This window comes from Podarcis liolepis (genome assembly GCF_965112155.1).
Source record: "Podarcis liolepis genome assembly, chromosome: 7".
Lineage (NCBI taxonomy): Eukaryota > Metazoa > Chordata > Lepidosauria > Squamata > Lacertidae > Podarcis > Podarcis liolepis.
In genome coordinates this window covers 89302452-89321412 of record NC_139561.1, presented here as the reverse complement: position 1 = coordinate 89321412, position 18961 = coordinate 89302452, and the positions used below count along the sequence as shown (strand labels likewise).

Sequence of the window (18961 nt, the reverse complement as noted above, 5' to 3'; positions counted from 1 at the left end):
CTGCTGTTCAGCAGAACAGCTAGTTCAAAAAGGCTGCCAGGAGGCATATTAGAAGATCATATACACAACACAGAAAGACTGATAAAATGCCATGACACTCTTCCACTTGATTCAAGAAAGGTTACAGGTCATGGGATGCCTGGCTTCATGCGGATATCGACTCCTCTGAAATTACCTTGCTGTGTCCCCGAGTGCCCAGGCCATTTGGGTCTCATACGTCTCACTTAGACACCATGCCCATGGCAACCAGGACTTCCATCGGACTGTTGACATTTCAATCCCATATCTTACTTCCCTGGTACCAAAAGATGTCAAAGACCCCTGAGGAGATATGTGAGTTCTCACACAGATGCTAGCTCAACTCCTCCCTCTTTCTCCAAATATCACCTGCGCTTCTAGGGTCAGATAAGGCTGGAAGCGGTAGGCTATGTACACATCACAGCTTTACACAGTGCAGGAGCGTGGCATGAGGATTACAAAATGCAGGCATACAAAAATCATGCCAAATACATTCTATTGAAATGGCTAAATGCAGTCGTGAAGTTGAGGCTCCAATACTTTGGCCACCTCATGAGAAGAGAAGACTCCCTGGAAAAGACCCTGATGTTGGGAAAGATGGAGGGCACAAGGAGAAGGGGAAGGGGACGACAGAGGATAAGATGGTTGGATAGTGTTCTCGAAGCTACAAACATGAGCCTGACCAAACTGCGGGAGGCGGTGGAAGACAGGAGTGCCTGGCGTGCTCTGGTCCATGGGGTCACGAAGAGTCGGACACGACTAAACGACTAAACAACAACAACAACAAAATGCAATAAGTACCAGGACACTTCGAACAGAATCAAAATCTATAATATCTAATATTCAATCAGCTATTACAATTTTTACACCTAGTACTTCCTAGGAAAGTTCAGCATGGACAACAACCTCATCAGTGTTGCCAAATCACTCTTATCCCTCACCCCAGGCATGACATGAAGAAAATATTCAATGAATGAATAGATCTTTATTTGTGTCAGCCACTTCCCATACCAATAAAACAACAATACGATATACAAAGAATAAAAATAAAAAGTCCGTTATACAAAATAAATTGTAGGGTTTTGAGTCAATAGTCAAATAGTGGATCTTATTCTAATTGTCCCAGCTTTGCAACCCAATTCAAATTGCAACCTTTGCTGTCTGCTGCTCATTTTGATCTGCCAAGAGAAAGGAAACTCTAAAGATGGTATTAAACACCTTGGCCAAGAACTTGCAAATCACAGTTTCTTGGGTACGTTGTAGGAATTACTATGAGGCACCAGATGTGGCAAAGAACCCAACTGCAATTCTCACCTCATACAAACCAAGGGCTCCTAAAATTAAATCTGTATACAGCCACTACTATAATTTGCCCCCAATGTGAGTTCTTTGATGGGAAGCGAGGCCGGCGTTGTGAAGCTCTTCCCACATTCTTGGCACTAAAATAGTTTTCTCTTGCTGTGAATTCTTTGATGGATCCCGAGTTTGGCCTTCTCAATAAATCTCTTTCCACATTCCAAGCACTGATAGGGTTTCTCCCCTGTATGAATTTTGTGATGGGTTGTGAGATGGGCGCTCTGGGTGAATTTCTTTCCACATTCCAAGCACTGATATGGCTTCTCCCCTGTATGAATTATTTGATGGACAGTGAGAAGGCTGCTGTGACTGAAGCTCTTTCCACATTCTAAGCAGTGCTAAGGTTTCTTACCTGTATGACTTCTCTGATGGGAAGTGAAACTTGTATTCCAAGTGAAACTCTTTCCACATTCCAAGCACTGATAGGGTGTCTCTCCGGTATGAATTCTCTGATGGACAGTGAGCTGGCTTCTTCGAAAGAAACTCTTGCCACATTCCAAGCACTGATATGGTTTTTCCCCTGTATGAATTCTCTGATGGGAATTTAAACTGCCCTTTTGAGTGAAGCTCTTTCCACACTCTTGGCACTGATAGGGTTTCTCCCCTGTATGAATTCTCTGATGGACAGTTAGATTGCTTCTGTCCCTGAAGCTCTTGCCACATTCCAAACACTGATAGGGTTCTCCCCCTATATGAATTCTCTGATGGACAGTGAGCTGGCTTCTTCGAAAGAAGCTCTTGCCACACTCCAAGCAGTGATAAGGTTTTTCTCCTCTATGAATTCTCTGATGGGAATTTAAACTGCCCTTTTGAGTGAAGCTCTTTCCACATTCCAAGCAGTGATAGGGTTTCTCACCTGTATGAATTCTCTGATGGGAAGTGAGCTTGTTTCTCTCCCTGAAGCTCTTTCCACATTCCAAGCAGTGATAGGGTTTCTCACCTGTATGAATTCTCTGATGGGAAGTGAGCTTGTTTCTCTCCCTGAAGCTCTTTCCACATTCCAAGCAGTGATAGGGTTTCTCACCTGTATGAATTCTCTGATGGGAAGTGAAACTTGTTTTCCAAGTGAAAGTCTTTCCACATTTCAAGCAGTGATATGGTTTCCCCCCGGAATGAAGTATGTGATGGAAAGTGAGCTGGGTGCTCTGACTGAAGCTCTTTCCACATTCACGTTTCTCCCTCGAATGAATCCTCTGATGGACAGTGAGCTGGCGTCTGTCAATGAATCTCTTTCCACATTCCAAGCAGTGATAAGGTTTCTCCCCTGTATGAATTCTCTGATGGACATTGAGCTTGTTTTTCTCCCTGAAGCTCTTTCCACATTCCAAGCACTGATAGGGTTCCTTCTCAAGGGGATTTCTTTGATTTGAAGTGGAATGGGAGCTCTGACTGAAGCTCTCTCTGCACTCTGAATACGGATATGACTTCTCCACTCTGTGGCTTTTGTCGTGATCTCCCTCGTTCTTCAGCTCCAGTTCATCACCACCTGCAACTGAGAGACAAATGGATTGGAGCCTCAGGAACTAATGGAGCCCCAAATAATGAAGCAGTGCTAATTAATGCTTGTGACCCCGGAAGAACTGAAAGGAGTTTGATGTGAGGTCTTCCTGCAGGGTTCACCTCATGAGATTCAAACAGCCTGGTTATTTTCTGGGATGGATTTTGTTTGGTCCAATCATGGGATCTGTGCCATCTCTAATGTCACTCATCTCTTAAGTCAACTAAGGACAGAAAGAAGCAGAACCGAAACAAAAAAATCTGACAGAAGCTACTTGAACTTCCTGAATCCCTTAGAAGCCTACATTTACGAAGGCCTTTGCCGTTTAGAGGAGCCTGGGGAAAATACGGAGGGGTATCTTATCTCCCCCCCAGAGGTTCTTCAGCTGAGCTCCTTTACCCCTACTCAGCACCCTGCGCCTCTGGTGGCACTGGCCCTATGAGGGGAAGGAGAGGGGTCAGCCTTCCTTCTCCTCCTGCTCCTCTGCATCTGGCCAGATGGTTCCCAGCCCTACTGGAGTCATGGCTGCTTTCCTGAGGCCCTTCCTGTGCTGCTGCCCCTGGTGAAGGGGCCCTGATGGGAGGCTGTGGGGCTGCAGACAGGCCAGCCCTTCAAGAGCAAAAGGGGAGCCATCTTGGAAGGAGATAGGCATGATGATGATGATGATTGTATATAATTTTATTGTTTATAACCCGCCCATCTGGCTGGCTTTCATGCTTTGAAAAGGCAGAACTGAAGGAAGAATATTCACAGAGAGTCAATAGACTTCCAACTAAGGCTTGCTGTGGGAGTGTTAACATCCCAGGTTCTGCTGCAGGTGCTGCTGTTGAGCCCCATCGAAAAATCAGAGGTTCCTCCCATAGAGAGATGTCTTGAATTTCAAAGCTAATAGGATGATCCAAGAGGAAGCCTTACCGAGAGAGTCCAAGATCCCACGATTCTCCTCCATGACTTCCTTGTGAAGAGCTCTCTGGCAAGGATCCAGCAACGCCCACTCCTCGTCTGTGAAATGCACAGCTACATCTTCAAAGCACACTGGACCCTAAAAGAAAAGGAAAAAGGTTGTCCTCTTAGACAACATCAAGGTGAACAGTCACACTTTGCTCTGTTGTCTTCTGCCTCTTAACTGATGTTATGTTTTAATGGGATTGTTTTTCTGTACATTTCATTATGGACACCTTCCCATTTGCCACAAGGAAGGATCCCCTTCCTTCTTTCCCTGCGTGCTGTTCTTGCCGGGTGGGGAGGACCCTCCTGATGCCCTATAGACAACATCAAGGTGCACAGGGGGGCAATGACAGGGGGATGAGAGGGGGAAAGCCCCATTGTGTGACTGATGGGGTGAATCCTGGCCACTGTTTGGTGTGGTGTGTAAACTGCTTAGAAGCCTATTTTAGCATTCAACCCTTCTTTCCTTGGCGGTTCCTCCCACCTTTCCTCTGTGTCCAACCCGTCCATGACATCGTCTTTCCCCACATGGCTCCTGGCTCCTTCCTCCTACCTGCTCTGCTTCCACAGGGGCAGTTTCCCCTTTGCCACCAAGAAAAGATGGACAAACAGGTCTTGCTGGCATCGTTCTGGCTCCTACGAGAGAAAAAGGTAAGTGCATGCTTCACTCAAAGGAAAACTGTAGGTGGGCCGTCAAAAAAGTCAGAGTAGCCACGTAAATGTGGACGTTAGTAACCATTTCACATATTAGGTAAAGGTAAAGGTACCCCTGCCCGTACGGGCCAGTCTTGACAGACTCTAGGGTTGTGCGCCCATCTCACTCAAGAGGCCGAGGCCAGCGCTGTCCGGAGACACTTCCGGGTCACGTGGCCAGCGTGACATCGCTGCTCTGGCGAGCCAGAGCCGCACACGGAAACGCCGTCTACCTTCCCGCTAGTAAGCGGTCCCTATTTATCTACTTGCACCCGGGAGTGCTTTCAAATTGCTAGGTTGGCAGGCACTGGGACCGAACAACGGGAACGCACCCCGCCACGGGGATTCAAACCACCGACCTTTCGATCGGCAAGCCCTAGCCGCTGAGGCTTTTACCCACAGCGCCACCCGTGTCCCTATTTCACATATTAGTTATCCTAAAATACATCCCCCTTTCTCTGGGCTCTTGGTCCCCTGTGATCTCCACCAAAAGATGAGAATAATTCATGGATTAGTTTCAAAATCCACAACATGTGATAAAATGGGGGAGAAAAAACTCCTTCCTCCTTACCCAGTGGCCTTACTCTGGAATCCAACGGAGTTCTCTCTACCTCAGAAGAATCCGGACCCATTTCTGGAAACTGATCCTTCCCCTGCAAGAGCAACAAGCAATCAAAACTATTAGATTGGAACTCGAATGGCAAAGGACACAAAAACTTTAGGGGTATTGGATATCATTCCTCGGATGCTTTCCAAAAAAAGGATGACAAAATTAGTAGAGAATTGGGAGATACTCTCCCTCAAGTTCGGAACTCCTTGGAAGTATCCAGAGGAAAGTCTCTCTCACCTGCTGCTCTGCCTGACTCAGGAGGAAACCTTCAGCCAGGGCCACTGCCTGGGAACTGGTCTCCGCTCCACATTCCCTCACCCAGCTCTCCATCTCTGCTGGAAGGACAGCCAGGAACTGCTCCAAGATCACCAGGTCCAGCATCTCAGCTTTCGTGTGCCTTTCCGGCTTCAGCCACTGACGGCAAAGGTGGTAGAGTCGGTTGCAAACCTCTCGGGGTCCTTTGGCCTCCTGGTTGCAAAGCTGCCTGAGTTGCTGGCTCTGCACCTCTGAATGGAGGGTGTCCTCCTTACCCAGGATCCTTTGGACAGACTTTCCCCAGATTCCACCATGGCTAAGAGTTTGGATGGAATGGCCTCTTCCTGCTTCAGGCCCAGCTGAGTCTTGCTCATCATCCATCTCTGTTCTCAGGACACCTCCAAGAAATCGAAAAAAGTCCCTATGTCTTCGGCCAAGTTCTGTCTGTCCTAATGAGAGGTTTTAGCAAATCCCAAAAAGCAAATATATTTTTCTGATATACCGGTAAATCTGATACACAGTCAGGTGAATAGAAATATTCCCTGGGCAAGTGTGGATGAGTCTTGCTAGGAACCAGGGCTGCACGGCACCACAACTCAGACTGAGCTTTCTTTAAAAAATAAAGGAAGGAATAAAAGGAAGGAAGAATGGATGAGTGAGTCATCTGGACCAAAGGCACTAATGGGGGTCCCTCCCACCCCCAAATGTCAGGGCACATTTCTTTCCTGCTTCTGCCTCATGTTGCAGCACTTGCAATCTCCCACATTCTCAAGACTCCTGGGGTGGGTCCCTCTTTCTTTATTCTGAGGGCCAGAGCTTCACCTGGCCAAAGAACAGGTGGGTGGGACCATATAACTTGTGTGTGGGGCCAAAGGACATTGTTTAAAAAAGAGATATACAGGATTTGCCTTTTTTCTGTGATGGTATTAATTTTATACTCTTCTTAATATTGTAATATACTTTTTTAATCTGCCTTGGGAATTCTGGGTGGACATAAAGTTATTCTTTATGATGATGGGGGGGGGGACTTGTCACAGGAGGAGGGGAGACCAGCTAGAATCATCCCTACCTCTTGGCCTCCGTCATCTGAATCTCCTGCCTCTGGATCTAGATTGCTCTCTGCCACAGATTCCCCTCGCTCACTAAGCCCCGTTACCTCTTCAGCGTCAGACACCTCCTCCCCCCAGTCTTCTCCCTCTGACCACTCTTCATTGCCCCCAAACCCCCACAACTGACCAAGAGCCGCCTTCCCTTGCGGGTTCCCCAGCTGGTTCTCCTCACCATTCCTCTGTGCCCACCCAGTCCATGCAACTCCCTCCTCGCATCCTTTATTCTGTTATCACCAGATTGGGCTGTGCTAACCTTTTGGGTGAAGACAGTCCAGCCTCCTGTTCTCACTGAGGCCAACCTGGGGCCTCTTCTGGGATGCCCACCAGCAGGGCTGGAGCCCAGGGATAACTCTCTTCCCCTGCATGGCTGCCTCCAACTGTGGGGGCCAGGAGCCAGAATTCGCCTCATTCTCTTCTCAAGGCATCTGGCTTGGTGGCCACCCCTTTCTCCTGTGGATGGGAGTTCCATGTGTCTACCTGCACACTGTGACATGGAAGGACTTCATTTATTTCTACCTCCAAATGTGTCCGTCTAGCTGCCACCTGCGTTAATGAACGTGACTGCTTCCTCAATCCCGTCAGGATTCCTTTGCATGCCCTTTTCTTCCTGACTCAGTGCCCCCTCCCCAAAGGAGCAAGTGGCGTCTTGATGCTAAGGAAGAAGAGAGTTGCAGACCTCCTGCTACTTGCAGCCCCCCTGGTTTTGCAGAGAGGAAGGGGGGGCAAAACCTCTTGGGGATCCCCCTGAAGGAGCTGAGCAGGCTCCCCATGGACCCGCCCCACTTCTCCCCAATGCACCCTATGGCAGAAAAGAGAGGAAACTCACCAGGTCCCTGAAGGGAAACTGAGGCAGCTCCTGCAGAGGAGACGAAAGCCACCTCCCCCTCTTGCAGGGAGCGGGAGGGGCTTTTGTTCGGGAGGACCTCGTCTCTCCTTTATTTCCTGTCCTCTCTAGGAATGCAGCTCATTTCCTTTTAACCCTTGCAAGGTGGAGCCAACCAAGCTCACATTTTCTCTCCCTGAGAAGCTTAGGAGGAGCCACGCGGATTGCAGAAATATACCCGAATAAGGCAGGGGAGCTCCGTTGGTAGAACATGAGTCCCTTTGACCTCAGCGTCTCGGGTTCGAGCCCCAGGTTGGGCAAGAGATTCCTGCGCGGCCGAGGGTTGGGCTAGATGACTCTGGGGGTCCCTAAGGAGGATGACTCCCTGGCCCTCGTGGCTGGCCTTCTGCGCTCTTCCTTGGAGCCCTTGCAAAGCGGAGCTCCCCAGGCCCCCTTCTCTCTCTTCTTGGGGGACCCACATGGCTGCCCTGCCCCCTGGGGACTCCCCCATCTCCCCAACACAACCTAAGCAGAAGAGGAAGGAGACTCACCGGATCCCAGAAGGAGCTGAGACAACAGCCCTCCTCCTTGCAGGAAGGGATGGGGGAGAGCCCGCTCCCTTTATTTCCGGTCCTCTCTAGGAATCCAGCTCCGTTCCTTTTAACCCTTGGCGAGCCGGGCTCATCCTCTCTTCCCCCCTCTCTCCCCCTTCAAAGCCGGAGCCCCGGGCATGGCCTGCACCCGGAGGGGGGCCTTATTTGGGGGACCCTCTGGACTGGCCTCTGAGCTGCTCCCTCCCTCGGAAACAGAAGCAGGAGGAGCACGAAAGGTCCTGCAAGGACATCCTCCTGGCGGGCCTTTTCCTCGCCCCCAGCCTGGCTCTCATTTTGATGCCAGCAGCACCTTGAAAGGACCGAGACCTTAAAACCGCACCTGCCTCTCCCCGACCCCATTTCCTTCGGCGTTACTCTCTTATTTTCTCTTCCTAATACAGTGGTACCTCGGGTTACGAACTTAATTCGTCCGGGAGGTCCATTCTTAACCTGAGGTACCACTTTAGCTAATGGGGCCTCCCACTGCCGCCCTGCGATTTCTGTTCTCATCCTGAGGTAAAGTTCTTAACCCGAGGTACTACATCCACGTTAGCGGAGTCTGTAACCTGAGGTGTTTGTAACCCAAGGCACCACTGTAAAGCATTTTCCTTTTAATATTTGCTACTTTCCCAAATAAAAACAACTCTTCTTTTGATATGTGGAAGCTCTAGATAAACTATTTGTATCACCATGTAGAACTACAGTCCGTTCCGGAAGACATTCAAAAACTCTGGCGCAAATGAAAAAATGGGGGGAAAAGCAACGGAAGTGCTTCAACGTCCAAGACGCGTTCGAAAACAGAAGCAATTACTTCCAGGTTTTCAGCATTCGAAAACTGAAACATTCAGGTTCCAAGATGCTAAAAACCTGAGGTTCCACTGTATATGGATTAAAATTTGTCTAATATCCTTTAGATGTCACTATATAATCCTGCTTCTCCCGCCTAACAATCAGCTATGGAAATGAGGAGGGAAACTTTGTACCTGGGATGCAAAATGTTATTGAAACAATGCAATGAGATTCTCTTCCCTCTTAAATGCATTCCTGCCCTTAGCTCTTGCCTTCATCTTCTTCCTTCCATCTTTGAAGGCATACCCTGGAGGACCCTAAAGCAAAGAAACTTGTCCTTCTCTTGCTCCCAACTCCCTTTGGCGTGGGATGAACCAAGAACTCTGTTTCTTCATGGATACTATTCTTTCCTCTTGGCATACGCCCATAGCGAATAATCAGAGGACAGCAGAAAGGGAATCCTTGACTTAAGCTTCTCACAGAAGAAAGGAAAATATAAAGTATGTGAATTGCTCGTGTGATCAGAATTTGCTTCTACATCGCCGGTTTGTGACCCAGTGGAGGGAATACTTGAAACAAAAACTCAGAACCAAGAGAATGAGAGCAATCTCAGCATCCTGCAGGGACCTGGTTTATTCAAATTACTGCAATAGGATGGCCTTGCTAACCTGCTGTTCAGCAGAATTGCTAGTTCGAATAGGCTGCCAGGAGGCATATCTGAAGAAAGATTATATACACAGCACACAAAGACTCATAAAATGCCACAACACTCTTCCCCTTGCATCAAGAAAAGTTACAGGTCATGGGATGCGTGGCTTCATGCGGATATCGACTCCTCTGAAATTACCTTGCTGTGTCCAAGAGTGCCCAGGTCATTTGGGTCTCATACGTCTCACTTAGACACCATGCCCATGGCAACCAGGACTTCCATGGGACTGTTGACATTTCAATCCCATATCTTACTTCCCTGGTACCAAAAGATGTCAAAGACCCCTGAGGAGATATGCAAGTTCTCACACGGATACTAGCTCAACTCCTCTCTCTTTTTCCCCCAAACATCACCTAGGGTCAGATAAGGCTGGAAGTGGTAGGCAATATACACATCACAGCTTTACACAGTGCAGGAGGGTGGCATGGGGATTACAAAATGCAGGCATACAAAAATCATGCCTAATATATTCTATCGAAAAGGCTAAATGCAACAAGTACTAGGACACTTCGAACAGAATGAAAATCTATAATATCTAATATTCAATCAGCTATCACAATTTTTACACCAAGTCCTTCCTAGGAAAGTTCAGCATGGACAGCAACCTCATCAGTGTTGCCAAATCACTCTTATCCCTCACCCCAGGCATGACATGAAGAAAATATTCAATGAATGAATAGATCTTTATTTGTGTCAGCCACTTGCCATACCAATAAAACAACAATACGATATGCAAAGAATAAAAATTAAAAGTCCGTTATATAAAATACATTGTAGGGTTTTGAGTCAATAGTCAGATAGTGCCTCTTATTCTAATTCTCCCAGCTAAAAACCTTACGACCTTTGCTGTCACCTGCTCTTCTTGATCTGCCAAGAAAAAGTGTGAAGGCGGCATTAAACACCTTGGCCAAGAACTTGCAAGTCACAGTTCTGGGTACGTAGTAGAAATAGCTATGGGGCACCAGGTTTGGCAAAGAACCCAACTGCAATTCTCACCTCATACAAACTAAGGGCTCCTAAAATTTATCTGTATACAGCCACTACTATAATTTGCCCTCAATGTGAGTTCTTTGATGGGAAGCGAGGCGGGCCCTGTGTCTGAAGCTCTTTCCACATTATTGGCACTGAAATAGTTTCACCTCGCTGTGAATTCTTTGATGGATCGTGAGTTTGGCCTTCACAATGAATTTCTTTCCACATTCCAAGCACTGATAGGGTTTCTCCCCTGTATGAATTCTCTGATGGGAAGTTAAACTGCCCTTTTGACTGAAGCTCTTTCCACACTCTTGGCACTGATAGGGTTTCTCCCCTGTATGAATTCTCTGATGGACAGTGAGCTTGTTTCTCTCCCTGAAACTCTTTCCACATTCCAAGCACTGATAAGGTTTTTCCCCTTTATGAATTCTCTGATGGGAAGTTAAGCTGCCCTTTCTTCTGAAGGCCTTGCCACATTCCAAGCACTGATGGGGTGTCTCTCCTGTATGAATTGTTTGATGGGCCAAGAGGTGGCCTCTTCGAACGAAGCTCTTGCCACATTCCAAGCACTGATGGAGTTTTTCCCCCGTATGAATTCTCTGATGGACAGTAAACTGGCTTCTGCTACTGAATCTCTTGCCACACTCTTTGCACTGATGGGGTGTCTCTCCTGTATGAATTGTTTGATGGTCCATGAGGTGGCCACTTCGAACGAAGCTCTTGCCACATTCCAAGCACTGATAGGGTTTCTCCCCTGTATGACTTTGCTGATGGACAGTAAGATGGCTTTTTATTCTGAATTTCTTTCCACATTCCAAGCACTGATAGGGTTTCCCCCCTGTATGAATTCTCTGATGGACAGTAAAGTAGCTTCTGCTACTGAATCTCTTGTCACACTCTTGGCACTGATAGGGTTTCTCCCCTGTATGACTTCTCTGATGGACAGTGAGTTGGCTTTTTATTCTGAATCTCTTTCCACATTCCAAGCACTGATAGGGTTTCTCCCCCGTATGAATTCTTTGATGTACAATAAGCTGGCCTTGGTGACTGAAGCTTTTTCCACATTCCAAGCAATGATAGGGTTTATCTCCAGTATGAATTCTTTGATGGGAAATGAAATTTATTTTCCAAGTGAAGCTCTTTCCACAATCTAAGCACTGATATGGTTTCGCCCCAGAATGAATTCTGTGATGGGAAGTGAGTTGGCTGCTCTGACTGAAGCTCTTTCCACATTCCAAGCACTGATAGGGTTTCTCTCCTGTATGGATTCTATGATGTAAAGTAAGTTGGCCTTGCTGACTGAAGCTTTTTCCACATTCCAAGCAGTGATAAGGTTTCTCCCCTGTATGAATTCTTTGATGTACAGTAAGATGGCCTTGGTGACTGAAGCTTTTTCCACATTCCAAGCAGTGATAGGGTTTATTTCCAGTATGAATTCTCTGATGGGAAGTGAGACTTATTTTCCAAGTGAAAGTCTTTCCACATTGCAAGCAGTGATATGGTTTCCCCCCGGAATGAATTATGTGATGGGAAGTGAGCTGGCTGCTCTGATTGAAGCTCTTGCCACATTGCAAGCACTGATAAGGTTTCTCCCCTGTATGAATTCTCTGATGGACAGCGATCTGGCTTTTTATTCTGAATCTCTTTCCACATTCCAAGCACTGATAAGGTTTCTCCCCTGTATGACTTCTCTGATGGACAGTGAGATGGCTTTTTATTCTGAATCTCTTTCCACATTCCAAGCAGTGATAGGGTTTATCTCCAGTATGAATTATTTTATGGGAAACGAGACTCATTTTCCAAGTGAAGCTCTTTCCACATTCCAAACACTGATAAGGTTTCTCCCCTGTATGAATTCTTTGATGGACAGTAAGCTGACCTTGTTGACTGAAGCTTTTTCCACATTCCAAACAGTGATAAGGTTTCTCCCCTGTATGAATTCTCTGATGGGTAGTTAAACTGCCCTTTTGACTGAAGCTCTTTCCACACTCTTGGCACTGATAGGGTTTCTCCCCTGTATGAATTCTCTGATGGACAGTGAACTTGTTTCTGTGACTGAAGCTCTTTCCACATTCCAAGCACTGATAGTGTTTCTTCTCAAAGGGATTTATTTTATTTGAAATGGAATGGGAGCTCTGACTGAAGCTCTCTCTGCACTCTGAATATGGATATGATTTCCCTACTGTGTGGCTTTTGTCGTGGTCTCCCTCGTTCTTCAGCTCCAATTCATCACCACCTGCAACTGAGAGAGAAACAGATTGGAGCCTCAGGAAGCAATGGAACCACCAATTATGCAGTAGTGCTAATTAATGCTTGTGACCCAGGAAGAACTGAAGGGAGTTAGATGTGAGGTCTTCCTACAGGGTTCACTGCCTGAGATTCAAAAAGCCTGGTTATTTTCTGGGATGGATTTTGTTTGGCCCAATCATGGGATCTGTGCCATCTCCAATGTCACTCGTCTCTTTGGTCAACCCAGGACAGAAAGAAGCAAGAACTGAAACAAAAAATCTGACAGAAGCTACTTGAACTTCCTGGGGGGCCGCTAGGGGCGCATTGGAAGATGGCCGACAATAACATCTCTCTGGCTCACACGAGGTAATTAAGAGGCTAATATAGGAGTAATTAGCCTCCCGAGTTTTCCCAGGGGGATTGGGAAAACACTGCCTCGTCTGCGGTTGCCTATAAATCACCCCCGAGTTTGAAAGAAGGAGGGGGTGGGGGCACTAGACACACAGCACTCGTGTGGGTTTTTCGCTCTCCTGGACGCTACTTCTGATCGCGACCTGCGACCTGGTTGCAGGAGCTCAAAATAAACAATTAGAGAGCAGCAAATGCACATGTTTCGAGTAAAGAAAGGGAGTATCGACTGCTAACTGAAGCGACCTCTGTGAAGCTGAGCGACGGGCTGGATTCAACAGGAAAATATATCAAGAAGATACATCAAAGATGTCGGTATGTCGGAACGGGGTGGAAAGGGGGGGACTTTTATTTTTTCCTCTATGTGATTACCTAACAACCCTCCCCCAAGAAGAACCATTGCAATAATTGATAACGAGAGATAATAATGAACTGTGTAGAAATGAATTATTAACCAAAGGCTTGTTTTGTGGAAGATCTGGAAAGGAATGGAAGGCTCTTGGAATGACGCAGTTCTAAAAAGGGATCAGCCATGACAGGCAGGCTTTGTTGCAGGATTGACGATCAAGAGGGGGAGGAAGCCATGGCTTTGCTATCATACTTGACTCTGTGTTTGATCTGGCAGAACCCCCTGAAAAGATCAATGTGGGAACGACAAGTCTGTAAACGTTAATGAGCAGACGCTAAGACTGTTTTCTATGGAAGGGCTGAAATGGCGTCTGCCGTCTGAATATGATTTTTGGATTAATGTGAAAATCCACACAGGACTATAACAGCGTTTGTTTCAACTCGCTTGTGGAGACTTTCAGAGGTTATAAAGAAAGGAAAAAAATACGATAACAAGAAGAAGATTGAATGATTACAGTGGTGCCCCGCAAGACGAATGCCTCGCAAGACGGAAAACCCGCTAGACGAAAGGGTTTTCCGTTTTTGAGCTGCTTCGCAAGACGATTTTCCCTATGGGCTTGCTTTGCAAGATGAAAACGTCTTGCAAGTGTTCTGATTTTTTTCCGCTTCCCCCCCCTTTCTAAGCTACTAAGCCGCTAATAGCCTTTTAGCCGCTAATCCGCTAAGCCTTTAATAGCCGCTAATAGCCTTTTAGCCGCTAATCCGCTAAGCCTTTAATAGCCGCTAAACCGCTAATAGCGCTAATCCGCTAAGCCGCTAATAGGGTTGCTTCGCAAGACGAAAAAACCGCTAGACAAAGAGGCTCGCGGAACGGATTAATTTCGTCTTGCGAGGCACCACTGTATTTGTAAAGGAAAACAACAAAGAGATGAATGGGCAGAACTGTGAACATCAAATGGAAAGAACTGTGAACATCAAAGCAGCAGAAATATGAGATGATTGGATCCCTTTTTGGATCCCTTTCTGAGTTCGAAGCATGGGTACCCCTAACAAAAATTTAAAATTCGGCTTTGTAATTTGGAACTAATGTGATTTGATTGGTTTGTTAATATTTTTTTTAAAAAAAAGTTACTTGAACTTCCTGAATAACTTTGAAGCCTACATTTAAGAAGGCCTTGTGCAGTTTAGAGGATCCTGGGGAAAATACGGAGGGGTATCTTATCTCTCCCAGAGGCTCTTCAGCTGAGCTCCTTTCCCCCTGCTCAGCACCCTACACCTCTGGCAGCCCTGGCCCTATGAGGGGAAGGAGAGGGGTCACCCTTCCTTCTCCTCCTGCTCCTCTGCATCTGGCCAGAGGGTTCCCAGCCCTGCAGGAGTCATGGCTGCTTTCCTGAGGCCCTTCCTCTGCTGCTGCCCCTGGTGAAGGGGCCCTGATGGGAGGCTGTGGGGCTGCAGACAGGCCAGCCCTTCAAGAGCAAAAGGGGAGCCATCTTGGAAGGGGGTAGGCATGATGATGATAATTGTAATAATTTTATGGTTTATAACCCGCCCATCTGGCTGGCTTTCATGCTTTGAAAAGGCAGAACTGGAGGAAGAATATTCACAGGGAAAGCAGTCAATAGTCTTCCAACTAAGGCTTGCTGTGGGAGTGTTAACATCCCAGGTGCTGCAGGTGGTGCTGTTGACCCCCATCAAAAAATCAGAGGTTCCTCCCATGGAGATATGTCTTGAATTTCAAAGCAAATAGGATGATCCAAGAGGAAGCCTTACCGAGAGAGTCCAGGATCCCACGATTCTCCTCCGTGACTTCCTTGTGCAGAGCTCTCAGCTCAGGATCCAGCAACGCCCACTCCTCGTCTGTGAAATGCACAGCTACATCTTCAAAGCACACTGGACCCTAAAAGAGAAAGAAAAAGGTTGTCCTTTTAGACAACATCAAGGTGAACAGTTACACTTTGCTCTGTTGTCTTCTGCCTCTTAACTGATGTTATGTTTTAATGGGATTCTTCTTCTGCACATTTCATGATGGACACATTCCCATTTGCCACATGGAAGGATCACCTTCCTTCTTTCCCTGTGTGCTGTTCTTGCCAGGTGGGGAGGACCCACCTGATGCCCTATAGACAACTTCAAAGTGTTCAGGGGGGCAATGACCAGGGAATGAGAGGGGGAAAGCCCCATTGTGCGACTGATGGGGTGAATCCTGGCCACTGTTTGGTGTGGTGTGAAAACTGCTTAGAAGCCTATTTTAGCATTCAGCCCTTCTTTCCTTGGCAGTTCCTCCCACCTTTCCTCTGTGTCCAACCCGTCCATGACATCCTCTTTGCCCACATGGCTCCTTCCTCCTACCTGCTTTGCTTCCACAGGGGCAGCTTTCCATTCGCCACCAAGAAAAGATGGAGAAACAGGTCTTGCTGGCATCGTTCGGTCTCCTACGAGAGAAAAAGGTAAGTGCATGCTTCACTCAGAAGGAAAACAATAGGTGGGCCTTCCAAAAAGTAAGAGTAGCTATGTAAACGTGGACCTTGGTAACCATTTCACATATTAGGTAAAGGTAAAGGTACCCCTGCTCGTACAGGCCAGTCTTGACAGACTCTAGGGTTGTGCGCCCATCTCACTTAAGAGGCCGGGGGCCAGCGCTGTCCGGAGACACTTCCGGGTCACGTGGCCAGCGTGACAAAGCTGCATCTGGCGAGCCAGTGCAGCACACGGAAACGCCGTTTACCTTCCCGCCAGTAAGTGGTCCCTATTTATCTACTTGCACCCAGGGGTGCTTTCGAACTGCTAGGTTGGCAGGTGCAGGGACCGAGCAACGGGAGCGTACCCCGCCATGGGGATTCGATCCGCCGACCTTTCGATCGGCAAGCCCTAGGCGCTGAGGCTTTTACCCACAGCGCCACCCGCGTCCCTATTAGTTGTGCAAAAATACATCATCCTTTCTCTGGGCTCTTGGCTTCACGTGTCTTCTCCAAAAAAAGATGTAGAAAACTCACACATTAGTTTCAAAAACAACATAATGTGACAAAATGGGGGAGAAAAAATTCCTTCCTCCTTACCCAGTTGCCTCTCTCTGAAGTCCAACGGAGTTCTCTCTACCTCAGAGGAATCCAGACCCATTTCTGGAAACTGATCCTTCCCCTGCAAGAGCAACAAGCATTCAAAAGAATTAGATTAGAACTGGAATGGCAAAGGACACAAAAACTTTAGGGGTATCAGATATCATTCTTCGGATGCTTTCCAAAAAATGGATGACAAAATTAGTAGAGAATTGGGGGATACTCTCCCTCAAGTTCGGACCCCTTGGGAGTATCCAGAGGAAAGTCTCTCACCAGCTTTGTCTCTGCCTGCTTTCTCTCCTCTGCCTGACTCAGGAGGAAACCTTCAGCCAGGGCCACCGCCTGGGAACTGGTCTCTGCTCCACATTCCCTCACCCAGCTCTCCATCTCTGGTGGAAGGACAGCCAGGAACTGCTCCAAGATCACCAGGTCCAGCATCTCAGCTTTCGTGTGGGTTTCTGGTTTCAGCCACTGACGGCAAAGGTGGTAGAGTCGGTTGCAAACCTCTCGGGGTCCTTTGGCCACTTGGTAGCAAAGCCGCCTGAGTTGCTGGCTCTGCAGCTCTAAGTGGAGGGTGTCCTCCTCACCCAGGATCCTTTGGACAGACTTTCCCCAGACTCCTCCATGGCTAAGAGTTTGGATGGAATGGTCTCTTCCTGCTTCAGGCCCAGCTGTGTCTTGCTCATCCATCTCGGTTCTCAAGACACCTCCAAGAAATCGAAAGAAGTCCGTACGTCTTCTGCCAAGTTCTGCCTGTACTAATGAGAGGTTTTAGCAAATCCTAAAAAGCAAATATATTTTTCTGATATACCGGTAAATCTGATACACAGTCAGGTGAGTAGAAATATTCCCTTGGTAAGTGTGGATGAGTCTTGCTAGGAACCAGGGCTGGACTGCAGCACAACTCAGACTGAGCTTTCCTTAAAAAATAAAGGAAGGAAGTCGGAATGGCTGAGTGGTCATCTGGATCCAGGGCAATAGTGGGGGTCCCTCCCACCCCCAAATGTCAGGGCACATTTATTTCCTGCTCTCTCATGTTGCAGCACTTGCAATCTCCCACATTCTCAAGACTCCTGGGGTGGGTCCCTCTTTCTTTATTCTGAGGATCAGAGCTTCACCTGGCCAAAGAGGCCAGAAGACGGTGTTTTAAATAGAGAGAGATATAGGATTTCGCTTACTTCTGTGATAGTAACAATTTTATACTCTTCTTTATATTATGATATACTGTTTTAATCTGCCATGGGAATTTTGGGTGAACATCAAGTAATTGATTATGAGGAGGAGGGGAGACCAGCTAGAATCATCCCTACCTCTTGGCCTCCCTCATCTGAATCTCCTGCCTCTGGGTCTAGATTGCTCTCTGCCACAGATTCCCCCCGCTCACTAAGCCCCGTTACCTCTTCAGCTTCAGACACCTCCTCCCCCCAGTCTTCTCCCTCTGACCACTCATCATTGCCCCCAAACCCCTCCCCTGGCCCAGAGCCGCCTCCCCTTGCGGCTTCCCCAGCTGGTCCCCTCCCCATTCCTCTGTGCCCACCCAGTCCATGCTGCTCCCTCCTTGCATCCTTTATTCTGTTATCACCAGGTTAGGTTCTGCTTTCCTTTTGGGTGAAGACAGTCCAGCCTCCTGTTCTCTCAGGTGCCAACCTGGGGCCTCTTCTGGGAAGCCCACCAGCAGGGCTGGAGCCCAGGGCAAATCTCTCCCCCTGCATGGCTGCTCTCAACTGTGGGGGCTAGGAGCCATCGCTAGCCCTCTGCTCCTACCTGAATTGCCCTCATCCTCTTCTCAAGACATCTGGCTTGGTGGCTCTCCCTTCCTCCTGTGGATGGGAGTTCCATGGGTCAGTATACCAGAAGGTGCATTTCCACCCCCATCGTTCTGCCCGGATGCTGAAGTCCAGCTCTGAGGGCCTTCTGGTGGTTCCCTCACTGCGAGACGCAAAGCTACAGGGAACCAGGCAGAGGGCCTTCTCGGTGGTGGCACCTGCCCTGTGGAACGCCCTCCCACCAGATGTCAAAGAGATAAAACAACTACCTGACATTTAGAAGACATCTGAAGGCAGCCCTGCTCAGGGAAGTTTTTAATGTGTGACATTTTAATGTATTTTTAATCTCTGTTGGAAGCTGCCCTGATTGGCTGGGGAGACCCAACCAGATGGGTTGGGCACAAATAATAATAATAATAATTTTTTATTATAACTGCACACTGCAACATAGAAGGACTTCATTAATTTTTACCTCCAAATGTGTTCATCTGGCTGCCACCTGCATTAATGAATGTGACTGCTTCCTCAATCCCATCGGGGTTCCATTGCATGCCCTTTTCTTCCTGACTCAAGGCCCGCCCCTCCCCAAAGGAGCAAGATGCAAAGGAAGAAGAGAGTTGCAGACCTCCTGCTACTTGCAGCCTCCCTGGTTTTGCAGAGAGGAAGGGGGGGCAGAACCTCTTATCCTTGGCTTGGGGATCCCCCTGCAGGAGCTGAGCAGGCTCCCCATGGACCCGCCCCACTTCTCCCCAGTGCACCCTAAGGCAGAAAAGAGAGG

General features: G+C 47.8%; 2 protein-coding genes and 1 long non-coding RNA gene across 8 annotated transcripts in view; 1 reads left to right on the top strand and 2 right to left on the bottom strand.

The window, feature by feature from the left end:
• The window catches only part of LOC310712952, a 46498-nt gene extending 34462 nt beyond the window's left edge, over positions 1–12036 (top strand). The window contains exon 4 of the long non-coding RNA XR_014529035.1: positions 11962–12036. This is a non-coding gene — a long non-coding RNA (uncharacterized lncRNA). The remainder of the gene's footprint in view (positions 1–11961) is intronic.
• On the bottom strand, positions 984–5988 carry LOC310712828 (uncharacterized protein). Of its 2 annotated transcripts, none has more exons than XM_083516226.1 (6): positions 5361–5988; positions 5085–5166; positions 4374–4456; positions 3788–3914; positions 2399–2866; positions 984–2230 (listed from the first exon to the last, which is right to left on the bottom strand). In XM_083516226.1, exons 1-6 carry the CDS (start codon positions 5757–5759, stop codon positions 1713–1715), a joined length of 1677 nt encoding a protein of 558 aa, XP_083372352.1. In that variant the 5' UTR covers positions 5760–5988; the 3' UTR covers positions 984–1712. The 2 variants fall into 2 exon arrangements, with proteins under 2 accessions (XP_083372352.1, XP_083372353.1); XM_083516227.1 differs by having other exon boundaries at positions 4374–4453.
• The window catches only part of LOC310712781 (uncharacterized protein), a 29597-nt gene continuing 11619 nt past the window's right edge, over positions 984–18961 (bottom strand). Inside the window, exons 2-8 of one of the 5 annotated variants that reach the window (XR_014528999.1) lie at positions 17955–18115; positions 16691–17337; positions 16418–16499; positions 15711–15793; positions 15132–15258; positions 10304–12618; positions 984–1236 (exon numbers count right to left, since the gene is read on the bottom strand). Coding sequence is in view for 1 of the 5 variants with exons in the window: in XM_083516129.1 (XP_083372255.1) it covers positions 10517–12618; positions 15132–15258; positions 15711–15793; positions 16418–16499; positions 16691–17107 (2811 nt within the window). In the remaining 4 variants the exon portion in view is untranslated. Of the gene's footprint in view, positions 1237–8887; positions 12619–15131; positions 15259–15710; positions 15794–16417; positions 16500–16690; positions 17890–17954; positions 18116–18961 lie in introns of those variants that run through there. The other 4 variants (XR_014529000.1, XR_014529001.1, XR_014529002.1 and 1 more) reach the window with 4 other exon arrangements.

Bases quoted from the DNA above. Each gene is read 5' to 3' on its own strand.
- LOC310712828 (XM_083516226.1), bottom strand. From the start codon at position 5,759: ATGGATGATGAGCAAGACTCAGCTGGGCCTGAAGCAGGAAGAGGCCAT. The intron at 3,915-4,373 runs GTAGGAGGAAGG...CTTTTCTTTTAG, and splicing joins CCCCTGTGGAAGCAGAGCAG to GGTCCAGTGTGCTTTGAAGA. The intron at 2,231-2,398 runs GTGAGAAACCCT...GAATTCATACAG, and splicing joins CCATCAGAGAATTCATACAG to GTGAGAAACCCTATCACTGC.